Source organism: Morone saxatilis, unplaced genomic scaffold (assembly GCF_004916995.1).
Source record: "Morone saxatilis isolate NCDOM2014 unplaced genomic scaffold, NCSU_SB_2.0 Contig3, whole genome shotgun sequence".
NCBI lineage: Eukaryota > Metazoa > Chordata > Actinopteri > Moronidae > Morone > Morone saxatilis.
In genome coordinates this window covers 16648836-16671111 of record NW_023339873.1, presented here as the reverse complement: position 1 = coordinate 16671111, position 22276 = coordinate 16648836, and the positions used below count along the sequence as shown (strand labels likewise).

General features: G+C 38.7%; 1 protein-coding gene across 1 annotated transcript; it reads left to right on the top strand.

Moving 5' to 3' along the window:
- The first annotated feature begins 4527 nt into the window (after window positions 1-4527).
- On the top strand, window positions 4528-9275 carry pax1a (paired box 1a). Its single transcript, XM_035674198.1, has 5 exons — window positions 4528-4803; window positions 5504-6133; window positions 7178-7311; window positions 7854-8067; window positions 8660-9275. The coding sequence occupies exons 1-5, from the start codon at window positions 4800-4802 to the stop codon at window positions 8755-8757; spliced, it is 1080 nt and encodes a 359-aa protein (XP_035530091.1). The 5' UTR covers window positions 4528-4799; the 3' UTR covers window positions 8758-9275.
- Window positions 9276-22276: the final 13001 nt, after the last annotated feature.

Here is a 22276-nt window from a genome sequence, read left to right as displayed (position 1 = left end):
AAGGACCAGAATAGCTGCTGTAAATGTGCAGCTTTGCACCAGAACAAATACTGGGCACAGATAGACAGCAGCCTTGGTAGCAAACGCATATAGATTTTGCCTGCACTGTTTGGGTCCTTATAGAAATACAAGGAGTGGGAGGTTTTCTCTGACACACTTTGTTTTAAAGTTATAGCCTCATGTTGCTCCTGGTGTGCTAAATGCACACAATCTGGACCCGGTCTAATAATTTCCATACTGAGCACTGAGATCACTAAACTCACAAACACTAAATCAAAACCGTAGGCACAAGAAAGGCTCTTCAGTAAAACACTACGGTTCATCCAGTTGTGGAAAGAAAATTGAAACCATGTCAAAAAATATATACATATTCTGCTTTTGTTGAAATGGAAATGAAACATTTATCTGAATATGGTTATGGTGTATACCTGATGGGAGATGAGAAGCTGATGTCCAAAATGCTGCACAGTATTAGTACTAATTGAAACTTGATGCATCACAGCTACTAGTTATTTTGCAATTTTTTTCTCATGCCAAGAAGCCAGTGGTAGGCCTTGGTTGTATTAAGGTCCACACATCCACCCACACACACACACACACACACACACAGTTGAAAGCACGCAGGTACCCTTTATTGATTTCAGCTCTTTTAACATTTACAAAGCAGTTTATAAAGTAACATCAGTGTAATTGCACCTGAAAAAAATAATCAATTCCAGCACAACTCCAGAATCATCCGCACACACTCACACAGTCGACCCCTCTGAGACAATGAAAAACAGAACTTTAAATTCGCCTTAAGACTTTAAAGACAAAACACACTTGAGGAAGTGAATCCTTTGATGACACTTAAAACCAACATCAATATTTACCGAAGGGGGTCGATGCACCTTGCGGGTGTCAGGTGTCGATCGGATGAGTTCACTTGTGTCTGATCTAAAAGCGATTTGGGAGGAGGTTTCACACTTTGAAGAGCCTCGTCTATTAGTGGACTATTAATTATCTTATTCTCGCAACTGGACAGGAAAATTGCATTAAACCGTTTTTAGAGAAAAATAATATATATTTGAGAACATATAGGATGCTATAATCTATAAACCTACTGACACACAAACGGGATTAAGTATATTTTCTGGATGTCAGTGAAAAAATGTCTGAACAGCACCTGGTATTATTTAATATGAACTGAAGATTTTTAAGTACAAATAATGCCGCCTTGTGCTTTAATTACACCCCAAACATTAAAACTGACCAGTGGAAATAACATATAGACCCTGAATATGAATTAATCCTCATCAATTTGGGAACACAAGCTCATTAATATTATTGAAAAAAAGTAATGATAGTAAAATGAGTGTACTATTTTTAAATGTTTTGATTTTTAAATATATGAATGCTGCATGCACGCTCCAATATTCAACCAGCAGCAGGGTTGCAGTGTGGAAATATGACCTTTAGTCGATAGTCATCTTTTGACAGAACAACCGTCGTTATAAATAGGCCTGTTTATCTACCAGAGGCTGTTACCAGAAAACGAATCATTTCATTTGCACATTTGCACTAAAATGTCCTCCCACCACTCCCATACTATGCGGTGATGTGCACTTTAGTGAGGATCAAGAGGTGTCGTGTAAAGATAAAAATTTGGGAAGACGTGTTAAGTGTGTGTTTACTTTGAACACCCCAGATGAACCGGCGGTGGATAATTGACTGTGCACTTCGCAGATAAAAAGAGCATTACAGCCTGTAGTACATTATATTATATAAGCACATATAAGGCTATAGGCCTATAATATATGACAACGACGGGCAGTAGAGCAGATATATACTACCTGGCAATTATGCATCACCCACCATAAAAATTCAAAGTGAAATATTAAGGACTGTGCATTTGGTGTTTGTGTTTACAGTACAGTAGTTATGTGGGCATATATTATAGGAATACACTTTGAATGCTGGATAATGAGGGGAGCCGTTTAATATTGTTTTTGTTTAGTCACACATGGCAGACGGACGGTTGCAAAGCCGTACACCTGATGTATGTGAAAAATGCATAACTGCGCCAACCTGTGATAAAGTCTGGGTTATTTATTCATATTCATTTCATATTTAATTTGCTCTTTAATAAATGTATTTACCTTTCAACGTCGAAACGGATAAAATAAAACACATTTTAGAGAAAATTATTCAGCAAAATCCTTAATGTTCCAGTAATGAAAACCCGAATAATAATCAGAGTAATAAAGTAATAAAGTAATAAAACCAGACCTCCGAGCTCGTCGTGGTTATATTTTCTATGGATTTCTACTGTTTATCTAACCTAGTCTGAATCTTCTGTACTAAATCCAACCTGCTGGCGCGCACATTTTGCCCTTTGATATCTTTAAACCATCTGAAATTCAGAAATAAAAACCTGTAGAATTTCTCTGTTACCAGCCAAGGACTGGTGATAAGACTGTTCTTATTTTGAATCCATCAACCGCGTAAAGGCCGGAAAAAAAGAAGAAAAAAAACAAGCTGAACAACTGAACACCAACGAAGTAATGCAAATTCTGTTTCACCAAATAGACTGCACTCACTTTTGCATGTAACATAACTCCACATTCCAATATACCAAAGAGTATTGCAGGACTATTTTCAACAGTTGTCTAAACAGACTAATCATTCGTTAATGCAATCACAATATATCAGACATCAATTAGCCCTCAAGCCTACTGATACAATGCAAATATAAACACGGCAAAAATAATGTAAAAGAAACCATTCGTATTTAAAAGTTGTAGAGGTGTAAAATGCACAATTAGTCATATAAACTGGGTTATTAAAGCAGACTCGTGAAGGAAAACGGTACACGGAATAAATACAGGGCGTGAATCGTCGCACCTTCTGATTTTGATATCCATATTAAATACAAAGAATAATAGTTGTCTTTGGTTTTCTATTGAAACGTGCAGAAAAAGGTTTACCTACCCCGATAATAGTGCACTAGTCAAGGAAGAGTGTGTGCTGATAAAACCATGCAATTCCTACGTTGTCCAGATGAGGGGAGTCCTGCCAGCCACGCAAGGGAGAAAAGACAGAAGAGAGACAGACAAGCTGTGTGCAAGAGAGACAATGACACAGGATTAGACTCGGGAAAATTTTAAATAGGCTTACAAGTTATCAAAACAATAATTTAAATTCAAAAGCAACAGATCAGGTTTCCTCTTGTGTACCCCGTGTCAACACCCAGCATGCATGCAAATAACATGCAAATATGAATACACTTGATATCCAGACAAATGGAGCGCCCACGATTTAAAGAAAAAAAGGTGTCCATCACTGGTATCTAACTTTAAGGCGATCTTCTCCAGCACCAAGACTCTGCTCCTCTGACCCAACCTGATGCTTTCCATGTGTCCTGCTCCCCGATCTCGATGGTGGAGTGGCCAGGAGACAGAGAGGAGAGGGGTGGTGGCGGTGGTGGTGGTGGGTGGGGGGGGATAAGGACACTGCACCTTGTTACCATTGGGTCGACTGTTAAGTTTTACAAGTAACGTTTTGCAAGCTTATAAACGATACCTTCTAAACTTGCACAGGAAACTCCGAAAACATGCTGTGATAATGTATGTCTCCGGCATCCAGTCGATATCCCATAGTCTGGGAGCGCTGCGATCTACAGAGGTATCGATTACATGAGCCCCTTCCCATGTTTGATGCTCTGACACTGGCTTATAAAAAGGCTCAGGCTGCTGGTGTGCAAGTCTCCTTTTTTTCTCTGATGGTCATATTACTCGAATCTGAAGGATCATACCTTCAGTTTGTCCAACACTGCTCGGTTATACGGTCAATTTATGAACCAATGTGCAGAAAAATACATGTTATAGCTTAATGTATTATTAGATTATTTTATTGAAATAGACACAAAAAACAAGTCAATCACATTCACAGGTGGATAATTACAGGTGTATTGGTGTCATTTTACAGGAATACATTTATATTTTTTATCATGCAATTCACTAAGCCGCTCATAACCATTTAGGTAGATTGCCAACCTACATAGAGCATAAGATCACTCATATTTAATGCGAAACCAGTGAAGTAAAAATAATTAAAATCATGATTTGCAAGCATCATAACCGGCCGTTAAACGCCTTTATTTAAAATTACTGGTTAGTGCAATTTAATCTTAATTACACCCTCTCATATCAAAATGATTGTAAAACTAAACATATGTGTCACCAATATTTGTGTCAGCTGTAAAACGTGGTTGAACTTAATGTCAGAGCTGAAAACACTGATAACAAGGAGGTTTTACCCTCTACTGTCATCCCACATACATACGATGTATAAGTCCTTACCAGGCGGCTGCATGTTGGATGAAACGTTTCCCTTTCTGCCACTTCCCCTATGCAAAATATCCAAGGAGGCTGCACAGCTCCAACCGGATGGGGTTTGCATTGGCTGACAGCGTTTCCAGCGCAGGACGACCAATGAAACCGAAGCAGAGGCTCGGCGTATAACAGCGAAGATTGACGTGGAGGACGCGTCAAATTAATTCCAGCGAACTCCGGACTCCCCGGGATAACTCCAATTTGCTTTTATCGGATGAAGATCACTTTGGTGCCATTCTGCCTCGCAGTCACTCGCTTCCAAAAAAAAAGAAGGGGGCGCGCTGCACTCGGAGATTTTAAGAGGTCTCTTTTTCCTCTTCTGGGGCTCATTCCTCCCGTTCCCCTTCCTTCTCTGCCTTCGCTCGGACGCGTTCAGCCATTTGAAGGGGCGCCTATATTTCCCAGCATCTCGAAACATATAGTCAAATGGGTAAGCCTGCGTTACCATCTGCATGCTTCACTGGCAGGGAGCTTATGGAAGCGTATCCAGACTCACCACGCTTGCGTAAAGACAGATATCAGCATTTGGAGTTTTTTTCTCCAAGTTCAGATAATGTGCAAATGAAGTGTCTTTTGGCGACAGTCTGTCAAGTTTATTTCATTGTGGGTTTTCCAGCTCTATTCAGCAGGCCTTGTTGTCTGTTTAAAGCTTTAAATCTTAAATGGAAACACACCACCAATTATCCTATGAAAAGTGTGTCTTTGAAGAGCTCTCGAGTGTCAATTCCTCAAGCTCGCCATTTTAATGTTTTTTTTTTTGTTGTGCACGCAGGGGTGGTGGAGGATAAACTCAGCCAAACAGTTTACACACTTTAGTAAAGTTGCTAAAAAGCAGTTACCAACCAGATGTGCCATTCTGTTTCGGCTGACACATGTTACAACTTTGTAACCTCAGTTTATGGTTTACAATACATCAGCTTAAGTCAAAGTGGTGCAAGCTGAATATTTTGATTATGATGTGTCTTAATAATAAATACATATCCTTTTTGTATAAAATCATATTTTGTGGCAAAATAAAAGCATTACAATGACAACAAGAATATATTATATTTTAATATATGTCAGAAATACATGTGTACTCGCTGCATGCAGTGTAAATATGTGACTTGTGTATCTCTCTTCTCCCGCAGAGCAAACCTATGGAGAGGTGAACCAGCTAGGCGGCGTGTTCGTCAATGGGCGACCCCTGCCCAATGCCATACGGTTAAGAATAGTGGAGCTGGCTCAGCTCGGGATCCGACCCTGCGATATAAGCCGGCAACTCCGAGTCTCCCATGGCTGCGTGAGCAAGATTTTGGCTCGGTACAACGAGACGGGCTCCATCTTACCCGGTGCCATCGGTGGAAGCAAACCACGCGTCACGACGCCTAACGTGGTGAAAAACATCAGGGAATACAAACAAAGTGACCCTGGGATCTTTGCCTGGGAGATCCGGGACAGGCTTTTGGCAGATGGAGTTTGTGACAAGTATAATGTCCCGTCGGTTAGCTCGATCAGCAGGATTTTACGCAACAAGATTGGAAATCTCTCCCAGCCCAACCAGTATGAGAGCAGTAAGCAAGCCTCCGCGCAGGCCGGGCTCTCCTACAACCACTTATACCCTTATTCCTACCCCAACACCATGTCGCCCACTGGCACTAAAATGGGCAGCCCCCCTGGAGTACCGGTGACGGCTGGACATATGAGCATATCCAGGGCCTGGCCTTCTGCACACACCGTCAGCAACATCCTCGGTATACGAGCCTTCATGGATCCCGCAGGTGAGAAAAACAGAACCACTTTCTGCTCTGGGAGAAACATTAGGCCTCCGCGTCCTGTGCCATACACATGTGAGCCTTTAGTGCACTGTTTTCAAATAAGAGTTATAAGGCTGTGCAGCTGGTTATTATTGTGTTATTCTGCATGATGGATTTCCAAATCACGCCGTACAACCTGTTCTGGCAACAGGCAGGACAATGTGTCCATTTGAAGTTGTACAGGCCTCCGTTTCACCATTCAGCCAGAAAGCAGTAAGTCCAATCTCAATGGGCCTTTTCATGGGATGATGCATTTGCAAACACATTGCTCACCTGCTATATCCCCTCTAATCCTTCAAGTAGTCATTACAGGCATTTTTCTTTGCCTTTCAGGTCCTTTAGTCTGTATTTTCATCCAGTGTTAAGTCGCCTGCTCTAGTGTATTTTTTGTCCCATAAGGGGCAACATCATTTAAACATGTGCGTAAAATTGCATGCAATTATATATTTTCAATATATTCAATATGTATTTTCCTTTTTCCCCCTGATTGAAATATCTTGACGCTGTAAGCCTACAAGAATATTGCTTATTTTACGCACACTTCTGCATAAACGTAACATATAAAATGTTGGGCTGTATTGGTGATAATAATCCTAAACAATTTTAATATAAATTATTAAATAAGATATTACTATTTGCTACTAGTTGCTGTTGTTTCCTTTGTTTTTTTTTTTTGTGTTTTGTATTTTTATTTAAGAGTAAATTAAAACCAGGGCCTATTTTTTATAATACATGCAAACAATCAAACAATTACGCACTGAATAATTATGATAACTATGATATTAAATTATACATTTGTTTAATTAACCCTAACTTCAATAATATTTTAAATAGGCCTGCTGTTTTGAAAATGAAACGTTTTATGGCGTAAATCGTTTTTAAAATGTCTATAATTTACACAATTAATTATAAAGCTCGATGGGTCTGCATTGTTTTGTTTTTGTTGTTGTTGTTTAGCAGTTTTACTTTTTACACGTCTTTGACATGAAATTACTGTTTCTAAATCAGCCATTGCTGGGACGGATGGATATCCACCAAAAATGGAGGAGTGGACTAGCGTCAACAGAGCAGCTTTCCCTGCGGCTCACGCAGTCAACGGGATCGACAAATCAGCCATTGACGCCGACATAAAATACGCTCAGGTAAATAAAATCTGTACAGTCTGTAACGTTTCTACAACAAATTGAACCAGTGTGTACACACTGTCACGCGCGTTCATCTCACTATAGTTAACAGTTCAAATGTTTAGTGCCACAATTGAGGCCTCTGGTGAATTATTGCTCGCGCTACAGAGACCTGTGGCAGATTTGTGAAAAGTTTCCATATCAGGGACCCCCAAACAGTCACATGAGGCCACAGACCTCTGCTTGATAAGAGCTTACCCCTGAGACTCCCAGGAGTTTTATTACTGTTGATTAAATGTTTGCTTCTGTTTTAAGACTGAGATGACAGGCGGAGGAAAAACTAACTGTGTATACATACTCTAATTAGTTTTATTTATGGTACAGTGAATCTAACGTATTCCTCAATTTGCTTCCCTCTTCTTCTAAACCACCCGGGCACCATCTTTCAGATCAATTGCTGTAGGCCACATGCCGCTGTCACATACAATCATAAGTCCTGTGCGTTTGTTTTGTTTTTTAGTTTTTTTGGCTTATTCTGTCCATGTCTTATCTGCCTGCAGCCCTCCTCGACACTGTCCAGTTATGTCTCGGCGTGCGCCTACTCTCCCACCAACCAGTACGGGGTGTACAGCGGGCCAGCAGGCGGCTACGTGGCCCCGGGCCACCACCACTGGCAGCCGCAGAGCCAGGCCCTGTCCCACCCAGGCAGCGGGATGAGCATGCATGCAGGGGAGATCCACTCGCCGATGACCTTCAAGCATCAGGCCAGAGAAGGTAAATAGAGGGAGACCGGCACAGCAGTTTAATGTGTGGAAAACAAATGTGTTAAACCATCTTTCATTCTCTCTGGGATGCAGTTGATTTATGTTAGTAATATTAGTAGTAGTTATTTTTTTTACTGTGAATTATTACTATTATTATTATTATTATTATTATTTTTTTTTTTATTATTATTATATTTTATCTTATTTTTAGTGAAAGTGTCTTTATATTAACTTTCCACATCAGGAAAATCATACCCCCCCCCCCAGTCCATTTCTTACGCACATATATTTTCGTAATAAGCAATGACCGCAACTACTGTAAACATTTACCAAATCCCAAATGAAGCTTAATTATATGTTAGTTATTAAATATTGACCTTTCAGACTTGGCCATGACTCAGGCCTGTAGTCCGAGGACATATTTGCACACACTGAATGGAAGAAAAGCTTAATTTAAAAAAAGAAAAAGGAACTGCTGGTTAATATGATGCATTCTGCAGGTCAGATCTGCTCTAACTGAAGTAACTCACGTTAAATGCATTTATCTTTAGGCGTGTAGTTGGATGCACAGGCCAACTATGTTTCTTCTTTGTGCTGTGCAGGAGACAGAAAACCTCCCAGTCCCCTGAGCAAGCAGCAGCAGCAACATGAAGACTTGAACAGCGTGCATGGACCCAGTCTCCTTACCTCATCATCATAACCGGGACTTATACCACCTTAAGTACCAGATCCATTTAAATGAACTTATTTCAACAACTCCAACAGTAAGTCTGAACACTAACGGCTTGTTTCCCCGAGTGTTAGTAGCTTACAGTCAAACACAGGCCTGTTCACATGCATTATGAATACAGTAGCTTTATCGGCCTTCATGGCCATATGAATGTAAGCTTGCATGGATGTATCGGTGTTTCCCTTCATTGGTTGATAGTTTTTTTTTCTCCATGGAAAATGTTCATGATGCTTGACTGTATATTCTCTTATGGAGACTGCAGGATGAAAAAAAACATTACATTTTTGTCAGTCCAGTCTGTCATTGATGTTTTATTATAAAACCAAAGGGCTATTCTGTAATCCGCCATATTTTATATGAATTTAATTTGTGACCATGATCTCTATTCTGACTCAACGATGTGAACAAAGAGATAAATTGTCTAAATGTAAAATATTTGCCAAAGCTTTAATTATATATTTTTATAATTTCATTGTAAATATTCAAAAAATAAAGGCTTTCTTAAATGCCATATGTTGTCGTAGCTTATATTATTTCAGCACAGATCCATGACAGAGTGTGTCGTTTGGTTTATCCCGTTGGTTAAGGCCTAATTCATGGAAGTTTGGTGCTGATGAAGACTCTGATAATGGTTTAAAGACGGAGGAATAAGGGAAATTGAAGTTTTCTGTTAACTCAAGTATTTTCAGTGTTGCTGCAACCAATGACGGTCTCATTTATCGCCATGTTGCATTACGCTGTTGATAATCTGGAGTTTAAGCTACAGTTTCTGTTACTCCAAAAAGACTTTGGGCATTATGTTAAAGCTTTCCAACTGGAGGTGACATAAAGATTACTTTCTCTGAATGTAAGTTTGATGCAGGTCGGTCTTTGACAGTGACAGTGAGGCTATACATGGCATGAAATACATTTTAATTAATCATGTAGTCAGTGAGTAATCGAAGTGTTTGTATGACAATCATAGTTTCACTAAGGTGAGAGGAAGAATTGGGTCCTTACAGAGCTTATATAGTGGGAAAGTAATGTCTTTATTCAAGTGTAACCTCCCTACACTTCCACGGAGCTCTCCACAACCTGGGCGCCTCCGGTGATGCTATCAGTTGTAACTGATACCTGCCAGGATGGCAATCAGAGATCTGATCATGCACGTTAATGAACAGTGTGTACAGGAGAGCAGCTGACAGCCCACATGCAGCCTTAGGGAAATGCTTCCCCGTACACAAATGAGGAGAGTTTTCCCATAAAGGCCTGTAGGCTCTGCCCTCTTTCTCTGAAATGTTTGTGGACGTTGTTGGTTTCCTTTATAAAAAAAATTCTCCTCACAGCTTTCCTCAATAGACTGAACTTTGCGTCACCGAACATCTATGTGGCCATAGATTTTCTGATTTCACCTGATTTTCTGATTCATACTCTCTTTTATGCAGCTTTTTGTACAATAATACTATCTAAAATATTATAGTTTTGTGCGATACAGAGATGCTTTCATGCAAGATTTTAAAGCATTATTATTTGCGTCTTGGCTAAAATGTCATATATTTTGTTTTATTGTATAAACTGAATAGTTCGTTTGTGAAAGTTGTTTTTGTATTTTGTTTCCTTACAACACATCAATATGTTTGCTGATTTTCTTATCTGCCGATAACTAAATAAAATTAGTCCAGTTCAGAAATCTAAATTTTAATTCTTATTTCTGCCCTTATTGTGAAGCAAAATTACCATGAAGCAATAGATGTTTTGTGTGCAACACAGTTGGTTTGGTGACTGGCCCAGTGTAGTTTGGTTGAGTAAGATTGAGCCTTTCTGTGGTTTCTAACAGCATCTTTAGTGTGAATGCAATCAGGAAGTTAAAAATATTTTATGATGGTATTTTTATGCTTTGCAAAGACAGAATGAGATGAGACATGAGAGTGCTCTTCCCTTTTTGGTGTCAGGAGGACTTCATACATTATTAATCCTGAAAAACACTTTTTTATAGTTCCAAATGCTCAGGCTAGTTGACCTTTCATGTAAAAAATACTTAGACTGGGTTTCTATTGAACTAAGACATGGGTCATTTAATGAGCTCATTGATTGTATCTGTTCCTTGTAAACAGTGATGAAGCTGATCAGCCAAAAGCTTTAAGGTTTTAAACACTTTCTAAAAACAAAAGTTACTTGCTGACTGATGGATATTAAATAATGAGTGTTGCACTGTGGTGATTGCAAAGCCACAAATATAGTTATATGAGCAGAAAACCAATGCTTCAAACTTATCCCACTAAAAATCATTGGATTCACGGACTGACAGATTTTATTTGGATTCTCTTTTCTTGATTCTGACTATGGAACACAGCTGAATAGGGGAATGTTGCATGATGGTATTATTTCAAAATATGGGTTATTTCCAAATTAGAGATGACAATATGCCTTTTGAACATGTTGTTGGGCATAAAAATTATTCTTCCTTTTGTAGTCCGAAAATGCAAACGTGTATGGCAATGCAAGCATGATGTTAAATGTACGGCAATACCCAACCTGACTTATAGGGCAGCAGGATCTCTTGAGTTTGTATTCATATAGTAAATTATAAAGAGTTCTGAAAAAGGATCCCAGAGAAAAGGAAGTCATTTATTCACAGGGTGCTGTAATCCTACAAACAAGGTTCAAATCTCAAAGCACTGAGGTGTCATACTGATCAGTTTTAATAGCAAGTTTAGGATACACACTGGAATTTGGGTGCCCTCTGAGCTCTATTTTGGAGTCGTTGATTCCCTTTTTCCCTTTTTACAGTGAAATCCCAAGTGACTCAGTATATCCAAACATTAAGATGGCCTATGAGTACACACGCTCCCTGACTGGAGTCGTTCTGTTTTCCCGGATACCACTTGGGGTTCAGAAAACACTCCTTCATGGTGGCGGGGTTACTTCCTGCGGGACCTATGGTCATCAATCAGGGCTGCAAGTGATACCCCCCACTGCGTCTTCGGCAGACGCTCTGTGTTGGGAGGGCAGCAGGTGGGCTGGTTTTAGATGGTTGTTTCCTATTGATACAGAGCACAAAGACACAATATTTTTTTATTTTTTAGTGTGCATACTCTGAGATAGGTGTAACATGGCAATATGCTGGAGAGGCCATTTCTTTCATTCCAGAATTAACATTATGATTAGGTTTTTCTGTATCAGTTCAGTTATGATGTTGTGACAATTTCACAAGGTAAAACTCCTGTACTATTTAAATCTGCTGCTATGTCAACATTTAATACATGATTTGCCAACATTTTATATATATGTTCAGTGTTATTGATGTATGCAAAAACTATGCGATTTGTAACCACATATTTTGGCAAAATACAATTTCTTCCTTTATTAAATATTACTGAAAAAAAAAACACCTGCTTGTGGATAAAGGACACAAAAGGAGACTCCTTTTTTGCACTGTAATGTGCCAGACTTTCAATGAAACTACTGACACACAAATGTGCAGATGCTCAGACTTAAACACGGTACAGTGCTCTGATCTCCAGGTTCCTGAGAGTGTTACCTCTGCAACTTAAACTTGAAAGGACTCTCAAATGCCTCAAGCTTAAACAGATACTTGGAGAGATGGATAGGAGACTTGGCCTCCTTGATCCTAATGGATATGATATTAAGCACTATTATTAATCCAAGCAGCAGCGAAATGGTGACGCTCCTATCTTGAACTGTAACAATTCATCAATGTCTGCCATGTGTACAGGAAGGATTGAGTGTTCTTTAGAGACCAAAGTTCAGTTTATGCATTGGACACTTTGCTGGGTATGATTTAAGACGTTTTACATTATCTGTACTTTTTTGTGTTGAGGGGGGAAACTACCCCAGACTGGCCAGGAGTCACTCACTCAGTCGCTCATTCACTTTCTCTGCCTTTGCATGACTCAAAGTCAACAAGAGAGCATCTCAGGACAGGCAACATGACAGGCCAGACAGATCTTGGAAAAAGCAAAGAAAGATGCACCAGGAACCTTTTAAAAATAGAGTGGCAAGTTGGCAATGTGTCAAATTGTGAAAAGAAGGGTGGTGTCAACGGTTCTCATGTCTGAAATTTCAAATGAATGAATTGACTTGCCATGGAAACACAGTGCATGCAAACATTAACAATGCTGAAACGTGTGCTTGTCACGGTCTTTGAGAAGCAGGATATCATTTTTGAAAAGCATATGAAAAACAAAGTCATTAATTTAAATTCTGGTTATAGCTGCCAGCCTAATGTTTACACTGTATGACGTTTAGATGAACAGAAAGGAGTAAAACAGGGTCACTCAAAGACATTTAGCATTCATTATGAACCAGATAATATCAATAATGTTATTTGACAAACTGTGATGCATTCATGTTTTTACCACCCAAAACTAAAACACCAAAGCAGTGGGTCCGTAACGATGTCATCCTTGTAATGCAATCACCACTGAATTTTTTTTTTCCGCTGACTGTCCACAGGATTTCCAAGCAGGCAGAGTTACAGCTCTGTAGTCTAGAGGATGATAAATGTCTCCCTCCCATGTTCTTACTTGCTCCGCCAGCTCACCACATCAACCAGACGCTCTAAAAGCAAAAGGGACAGAGACATGATGATGACATTTGGCTTTCTAAATGAAAACGTATCATTTCACATTTGCTCTCAGGAGATTCTGCCGCTGTTTTTGGTCCTCAGAGGATACAACGATACAGCAATGAAGAGAATAACCACAGGATCACATTGAATTGCAGAGCCCAGCTTTGATTATTATATACAGATGACTAAAAGAGCATGAAATTATGTTTGCAAACACAATTAAAATGCACTCTTTGAAAACAGTGCCATGAAAGCAGGCATATTTTTGTAAAACTAAGAATGCTTGTAATTTGTATATTGTCGGTAATGGGTAAATATCAACTTGAGGATTGTGCAGTTCAAAACACAGAACTTCATTATGGAAATTTGTCAGCAGTTTTGTAGTGGAAGTCTATTTTAGTGTAGGTCTGGGCACAGACAGCGAGACAGTCCTCAGTGCAGAAGGATCCTCTCTAATTTGTGGAGACTATAGAATTAATGTTCTGCCCTACTGCCCATCTGTGACTTATTTAAAGTGTGCTGAAACATATACTGTGCTAAATGTTGCCACACACACGCCAAATGCTACCAACAAAAAAGCTATGCGGTGTTGGATTTAAGGGTTGCCTTCAAGTTAATTTTTGGCTCAAATTCGTATTAGGTGATAATAAGATGATGACTCTTCTCCCAGAAATGTGAGTGGTAAACCACCGTACTGTCTGTTGGTCTGGAAAATGCTGCCTGAATAGATGTTTCTGTCTTCTAGACAGAAGATCAAAAAAGGAGCATTCTTACTCACTGTATGCTGTAGCTGAAACACTGGAATGGAGGTTTTATTCTGTATTTTTGATATTGTCAACACATCCCTTGACAGGATCAAAAGCAACAATGTGTTAATCCATCTCTCAATACCCCCATTTCCCCAGCCTGGCTGTGGCTCTCAGCTCTAAACATTTGCTCCTACTGTAATGTAATATTTAAACCTGTGTCACAAAATATATTTAACTTTTTCAAAAAGGCCAAATAATATCCTTAAACAGCTGGGCACTGTGGTTTTTAGCAAATATTACTCAAACAGGAGTAAAAAGTGCATTTGTTGGGGACTATTTCCAGCCGTGGATTAAAACACATTGGGTGCTATAGTGTGCTTATGGCACCAGTTTATGTGGGATAGACTCCAAATAAACTACAAAGTGTGTTCATGGTAATGAAGAACAACAATGTGCCTCATCTATGTGGTTTGAATAGTTTTTGGACAACAATAGAAGTCTATGGCACAGAGGAATAAGCTATATCGTATGTCAGATACACTGGCAATATTTTGTTAATAGTATGTTGTTTTTTTTTGTTTTGGTCTTTTCTCTGGATTTGTTGACACACAAAAAAAAGTGGAATATCACCAGACTTCTCTTTTAACCTGAATAATACAGCGTCCAGTTGAGGGTTCAGGGTCAGTTTAGAGGTCAGGAAGTTATATCCTTGCTTGTTTGCATATAATATGTTCAACACCATGTATAACTAGAAACACAGACACTGTTTTCGTAAACTGGCAATTACACCTCTAAAGGCTCAAGAATTAAGTATTCTATTTGTACTGGTTCATTGGGTTAGGACTAAATAAGAAGGACTTGTAGCTACATTAGAAGTCTTGAGTTTAAATTCATATTGAATCCTAACTTTTTCAAATTATTATTGTTATTATTGCTGTTATGGTTGTATGCAATCAATGCTCGTGTTTGCCCTGTCGTGTCAGCCTCTTTAAGTCACCCAATACATTCTGTCTTGTCTCACCTGTTGTTTCCCATAATTATTTTTAAAATAAGAAGAAATAAAAAAGAAACACTGAGTCAGAGTAAGGAGGAAAAGTGAGAAACAAGTTGATTGTCATGCAAGGGAAAAAATTCCACCATGGAAACCCGTCACACGCCTCACTGAGATAGCCAACTGTATTAACCCTTTACTGTAGGTAAATAAAGTAAATACAAAGCAAATAACCACAATTATAACTCTTTATGTAACCTATTTATATAATTATAACTGACCATGGGTGAAAATGTAAATATTAATTGGGAAGACATTTTTTTTGTATGGTAACCACCATACAGTATGTTTTCCTTTATGAAACCTCATTTCATTTTTCATGCTGTCAAGTTTTATTTGACAGTGTTTGACTCATCTTGTTGTAAATTTGTATACATTATAACTGCAATTTGTCACTCTTTCAATGGGATTTACTGGATAAATAAAGTAAAATTTATACAGATGGATTTAAAGTTCAAAATTAGTTATTGAGTTATGAATTGGCAAAGATGGCAAGAAATGTTTGTTTGAAAGTTTGATTGAGGCAACATCGTTATGTATGTTAGTTTGTGTTTGATGCGTGGGCATCACCTCAGCATTCAGATGAGATAACAAGTAGAGCACACTGGTCTGTTAGTACAGGTTCAAAACATGCAGAACCTGTTGCTCTGTTGAATGCAGCATGTGTGCAGCAATACCAGGAGTGAACAATGTCGCCATGTAGTGAGTTTAAGAGATAATGCAACAAAGGGTGCAAAGTAAACAATGCCGACTGTCATTAATCAACCTTTTGACCTTACCCTTCTGGTGCCACTCCCTAGCCAGTCAGACCTGCCAGCCCCTATCGATTGTCTGATTTTAAGGAACTTGTTGGCCGATAACCAAGACAGGCTCATGTCTAAATCAACACAAACTTACATGACCTATTGACTTTAGCAACATCCGGGATGAAATAAAACATATACATAACAGTCTGACCTTTCCCATATTGACACTATCATCAGGTTTAAACAGCCAACATTTCCTTTAGGTCTATTCATGAGTAGCGAGGCCCAGGAAGTCCGGTCTCTTGTGCAGTCGACTGCAGCTACAAAGCAGCAGTAAGAGAGAGAGAGAGAGAGAGAGAGAGGGAGGAAGACGGCCCTTTGAAGAACAAGGAGTGCATGTTGCTGTTATTGGTGCTTTTCACTTAGACACGCCTCTCCCATCTCAACACTCGCACGCAGCATTGACCCAAAGGGTGGCTGTTAATTTGGCATGGCGAAAACATGGCTTTAAACTGAATGAAGGGTCTGATATAGCCACTCCACAGGGAAGGCACTACAACCCAGACCAAATGACATCACACCAATATAGAAATAACTGTCTGCCTGTTAAAGTTGAAATGTGCTTGGTGCAAACCACACAGGAGAATACTTGATTTTTTCGTTATTATTTGAATCATTGCCGTTCAACAGTAGTATACGGTTGTGTTGTTCAAACTGTGGTTAATATTTTCATATGAGGAATTCACTGCACTGCAAACAGTGGTCGCTCAGCCTGCTGTAATGTAGGCTTTGTGTTTGAATACTAACAGATGTAAAAGTTTCCTCAACACGTATACTAATTAAATAATACTGTCCTGCATATTAAAACATTAAACTGGAAAGCTTTATACTGCAGAGCAGAGGTGGAATAATTATTATTATATTCTTTTCTTAAGTAGAAAAACAAAAACCTCAATGTAACATATTTTCCATTAAAAAGTAAAACTACTGCAAACTTTTACTCAAGTAAAAGTACAGAAGTACTATCAACAAAAAGTACTCATTATGCAGAGTGACCCCTATAGAATGTTGGATTGCTGTTTTATATTATCACACTTACGGATGTGTTAATGTGTAAGCAGCATTTATATGTTGTAGTTCATCAAAGTGGAGAAAACTATAATATCACAGTTTCATCTTTAACAATGTATCATATTTCATAAGCTAAAATGTTCTGGACTAGAACTATACAGCAGCACAAAATGATAAAACTTAAGTCAAGTTAAAGTACATCAAAATTATTCTCACAGTCCAAAAGGAAATGTACTTACAGTTAGTGCCACTATTGTTTATGAATTTAATCTATATCTTAAATACTGTATGTCAAAGGTCACTGTGTATCAAATGTTTTGCCTTTACTTTTGTCTTTATTGTATGCCTCTTACATATATACATTTTCTGCATATTAAAATAAAATTAATATGATTATTTAATTATACACAATTTTAGTCTATCCAAAGTTTGTGTGTGTGTGTGTGTGTGTTTGTGTAAAGTTGATTTAAATAATAATTTTATAGTCAAATGACAACCTTTGTGACACTGACTACTCTACACAGATAATTACAATTTGTATTTATCGTTGGTGAAAAACATTTGCTTCAATGAAAAAAAATAGTGCTGAAATGCAGTACACTGAAATGAATCAGTAGAAACATTATGAATGGTGAGACTCAAAAATAAAATAAAATCTGACCATATTTTTATGAAACGTATCGGACTTCTCTGCAGACAAGATATAACACTATGTGGGTGGCTACTCTGTACTGGAGATCCTCTCAGTCATCACCCTCCACTGCAGACTGAGTCAACCACCAGTCACACTTCCAAGCCACAATAGCAAGGTGGGCCTCTGCAGAAATGCTTAAACTGCATTCAATTGTCTAGTGAGCCCTCTGTCTTTCAGCTCCACTACTCTGTCTGTCATGGTGAGAAACCTAATGAGAAACGCAATCATTTTTTGTTCTCTGGTTGTGGAGTATTTTAGTAGCTTAGTAAAGACAGTGTGTAGGTTTTGGCAAACTGTGTATGTAGTTGAAGTGCTTCTTTATGTCGAAGGTGTGTGGACTTGAGTTTTATCCAAACAATTATTTTACGCTTGCAAACTTGAGTGTCCTGGTCAATATTTAACATTGATCCTTACCTTGTGAATTAACAAATGATATCATATAATATCACTTTCTCAATTAAGGTTGAAATACATCATATATAATTGTGTTATTTTCCATTTTTAGGTGCAAGTATATTGTGTAACTTCACAGATTCTTTATCCCACAGAAACATCTCACAATAAAACAAAATATTTATTTTACTTCTTCATGGGAAATGGAAAAGAAAAGCCATTAACCCTCTCTGCTGCCCAGAAAGCAGCTTTTGGTGTCTTGCTAGTTGAGATAGACAAAAGGTGAGTGTCAGAGTGACAGAGCAAGCGCTTGTCTACTCTTCCTGCTCTCAGTGGCACAAGAATGAAGAGGATGTCTCCGTGTACACCAGGGCTATCTATTACTGAGTTAACAAGGTCTCGGCTACTCTATAAGTGAAATCCAAGGCTGTCTGTCTGTCTGTCATATGGAAGAAAAAACAAATAAACAGACACATGAATTCATTGAGGTTTTACTAGAAGGGCAATAAGTGCCAAAGAATGCTGAGTCTTTGTCCATTAAAAACAAGACGCTGTATGGATACACCATCGTGCCATCTTGGATCCACCTGCAAATGCAAACAGGGAAATTCTTAGAGGAAGGCTTACATTTCCCCCAAAGAAAAGTTTGTTCCTGCCAGACTGACTGGTTGACCCAATGTAAACACGTCGAGAAAAGCAAGGTGAAGCGCTTCTGTGCTGCTTGGTTACACTCTAAATTCAGAAGGTGGGATCAGTCTACTTCCAAATAAATTTCTTCTACAACCTAAAAATGAATATTCAACTATAAAAAACAGCTTGTTGAATTAACTTACATTATGTAAAGACTTCCCTTGCATACACCACCAAAATACATTAATGTCCTTAATATATTGTATATAAATTGAGAATTGAAAATGTAATGCAACCTTATACTTAAACTCCACAACTGTCAGAGAGACATATCACTAAATTGATTATAATCTATATAATATATATAAATCTATATAAATAATATAATTAATTAACTTTTTATTCCATGACATTTATTAGAACTTTGTTTTTTCTTGTTTCATGCCCCTTTAATCACCTGACAACTCCTCAGATCTATCTTGTGACCCTTTGGAGGGGGCCCTACCCCTAGGTTGGGAACCACTGGACAAAACAGTTTATAGTTAGAGCTCCACTTCAACCACCTGGAACAGAAAATAGTACTTTCTTACGCATTAATGCATCAGTATTAACATTCTAATCATGTAATAATATATATCTGACAGGGGCCATTTTTCTAAGAACTTTTACTTTTAAAACTTTAAGTACATTTTGCTACATACTAGTAGCAAAGTATTTTCACATTACTGCGCTGGTACTTTAACTTAAGTAAAGGACCTGAATGCTTTTTTTATTATTTTCATGCCCAACTACATTATTAAGGCCAATGTGCATCATTGCATTAATGAATAGTTTGGTGATGCCAAAATGTTCATGGATTTTAAGGTGCATGTAAAAAGGGGAAGAGTTTAGAAATAAAAACTACTGTCAATATGATACATATCATTACTGAAAATACAGAAATTCAATAACACGACAAACACTTTTGTTCATCGTGCCTGGCTAGCTCCTCAAACTGCAAAGATGAATGACCAAATGCAATTTTCTTAAAACTGTGAATAGGAAAAACAACAAGCAAGTGATCCACATCAGGGTCTCTGCATCGTGCATGGTTTTTACATGTGCTATATGTTTGTCTTCAGTATTCGTAGGAGTACATTTTCAGGTCTTAGGTTCTCCCCACATCCATCCATCCTCTTGGCTCAGGCAGCAGAGCAGTTGTCTCTACTTTCATCACATGAAGCTAACGGGTAGGTCAGGAGAATCTAGTTTCTCTATTTGGTGTTGATAGTGGGAATAAAGGAAGATTGATTCCCTCTCATCATTGCAGGTGTTTGCCTTTATGACCAACGTCCTCTACAAGCAGTTTCTCATTTCACTCTAGTGAGAATGGAGGACCTTCAAGTCTCGTGCATTCCGACAATGCTCTGAAGAGTGTGTAATTTTGGAGACTAAATTTAGGGGGGGAGGCAAATCAGTTTTTATTTAAAGCAGACCTGACTCAAACGGAGATTCACCGCACTGTGGTCAGACTTCAAACCAACTCGTTATTTGCCTTTTTCATGTTCAGACTGCTGCAAATCTCCAAACCCTCTGAACACAGCTGAAAAAAAGAAACAGACTGTTGTTGATTTTGTTCCCATCTTTGTGGGAGGCTGTCTCCTTAATAACGTGCTTACTGATGGTGAAGCAGCTGATCAGCAATTGTCTTAGTTTGCAACTAGTACATATATTTAGACTTTTATTTGACATCAGCTGGTCTGTAACTTTAACCAGTCTGGTAACCTTTTGTTATCAGCTTCCTTGTGTTAAAACTGTTTCTAGTAATTTCACTTGTAAGTGATTGATGCAGTTCTCTCAGAAGTGAAGCCTTTAGATCAAACTGAGAAGATAGGTTAGATTTCATCATTAGAGTTAATCCATCAACAATGCCAGAGCATTGGATAAAGCCAGAGTAAATGAGTGTGTTTGCTCTGACTTGGGGTAAATATTAGTTTGTCCAGATAATGCTACGGGGCTGCTGAGGGTTTCCACAATGCTTAAGTTACACCAGCGTCAACTCTTTTCCACCAGAAGAATTGTTTCCCACTCTTTCTTCTTCTTGAAAGTCAAACATCAGTAGCAGTCTCAAGTGGCTGAAAGTTTTTAGTTGATAATCCGGTCTGTCACTCAGACCCACAGTAAGATTAATGACAGGGGAACTCCTATCTGGCAAACATCCCACTCAATCAAAACAGATAACTTCCTTTGAGAAATAGTTCACAGATACAGACCTGAAGCACATATGTCGTTCAAATGAAAAAAAATAACAATTGCTATTCATTAAATACATATATTATTTGAACAAACCTGCTATATAGATGGACATTAGTCCTGTATATTGTGTTTACACTGTTCATTTTGTGGTTAAAGTTGTGAAAACCACAATCAACTGACCCTAAAAGGTTAAAATTTATGTAACAGCTAGAATAATAAAAGTGTGGGCTGTTTTTGGTTTGTGTGAACTCTCCTTAGTGTCAGGTTAGAAGATCAGAGGGAAAAGGGAGCCCTCTACTGCTGAATCAAGTCACCATACAGCTCTGAACACACACTCTTTTGTCTTAGTGACTGCAGTAATGATCCAGGAAGTGTTTGCTGCTTCATTAGGTCAGTCAGAGTGCACAAGCTGCTCAGAGATGAGAGATTTTACACAAAAAGCAATTTAGGTAATAAAAAATCAAAAAGACGTAACACTGACAGACCGATAATGCATTCAGACTATTAGTAATATATGCCTGAAAAATAAATGACCCTGCTTTCTAACTTAAACATGCAATCACCTGACCATGAAAGTAACCAACAAAGATGAGATCCAGCTAAACCACACTGACGCATGGGCTGCTGCATGAACAAATCTTGCAGATTTCCAGCTGCAAGATAGGCAGACTACTCAGTCATGGAAAATATAGGGTCTAGATATGACATTCACAGAGATAGTAGCAGCTTCACGCTATGCTGGGTCCAAAGGGAGCTGAGCATGGCTAATTCCTAGCAGCGCTGCCTTGATCTTTTGTTGCATCTGCAAGGTATTTCGTGTTTATTTGTTATGGGACAATTCTATATACCTGTGTGCTTTATGAGTGGAAACTCATTAGTCCCTTTCTCTCTCTCAGTGACATCTAAGGAGCTAAAAGGATACCTGCGAGACTGTTTGAAGTTGTCTTAATTGTGAAGGAACACGCAGAAAGACGTTGAACTGAGCCAATCTTAGATGCTACCCAATGATCTCGCTTCGTTGACTGCCCCTGAAAACGCTGCTCTCGCCTCAGACCCGCCGATAACCATCTTTAATGAATAGCTGTGTGCTTCAAGGAGTGCTGGCTGATAAAGATCATTTCAGGAACGGTGGGGTTCAGGTCTCAATAACAATCAGGGAATTCCATCTTAACCATTTGGATGTCCTCCATAATGCCACACACTCGGAGACTGCTCTTGCAGTGGACCTACACCAAAATAAAACTTGGCACCAACGAGGCATTCTTGCCCAACTCAACAATTCCAAGTCTGAACACCCCGGGCCCCCTCCCAGCTCCAGGATCTATCTGTCGATGCAAACGCTGACTCTTT

Coding starts and splice junctions, on each gene's coding strand:
- pax1a (XM_035674198.1), top strand. Junction 7,312..7,853: donor CCGACATAAAATACGCTCAG/GTAAATAAAATC, acceptor ATCTGCCTGCAG/CCCTCCTCGACACTGTCCAG. Junction 8,068..8,659: donor CAAGCATCAGGCCAGAGAAG/GTAAATAGAGGG, acceptor TGTGCTGTGCAG/GAGACAGAAAACCTCCCAGT.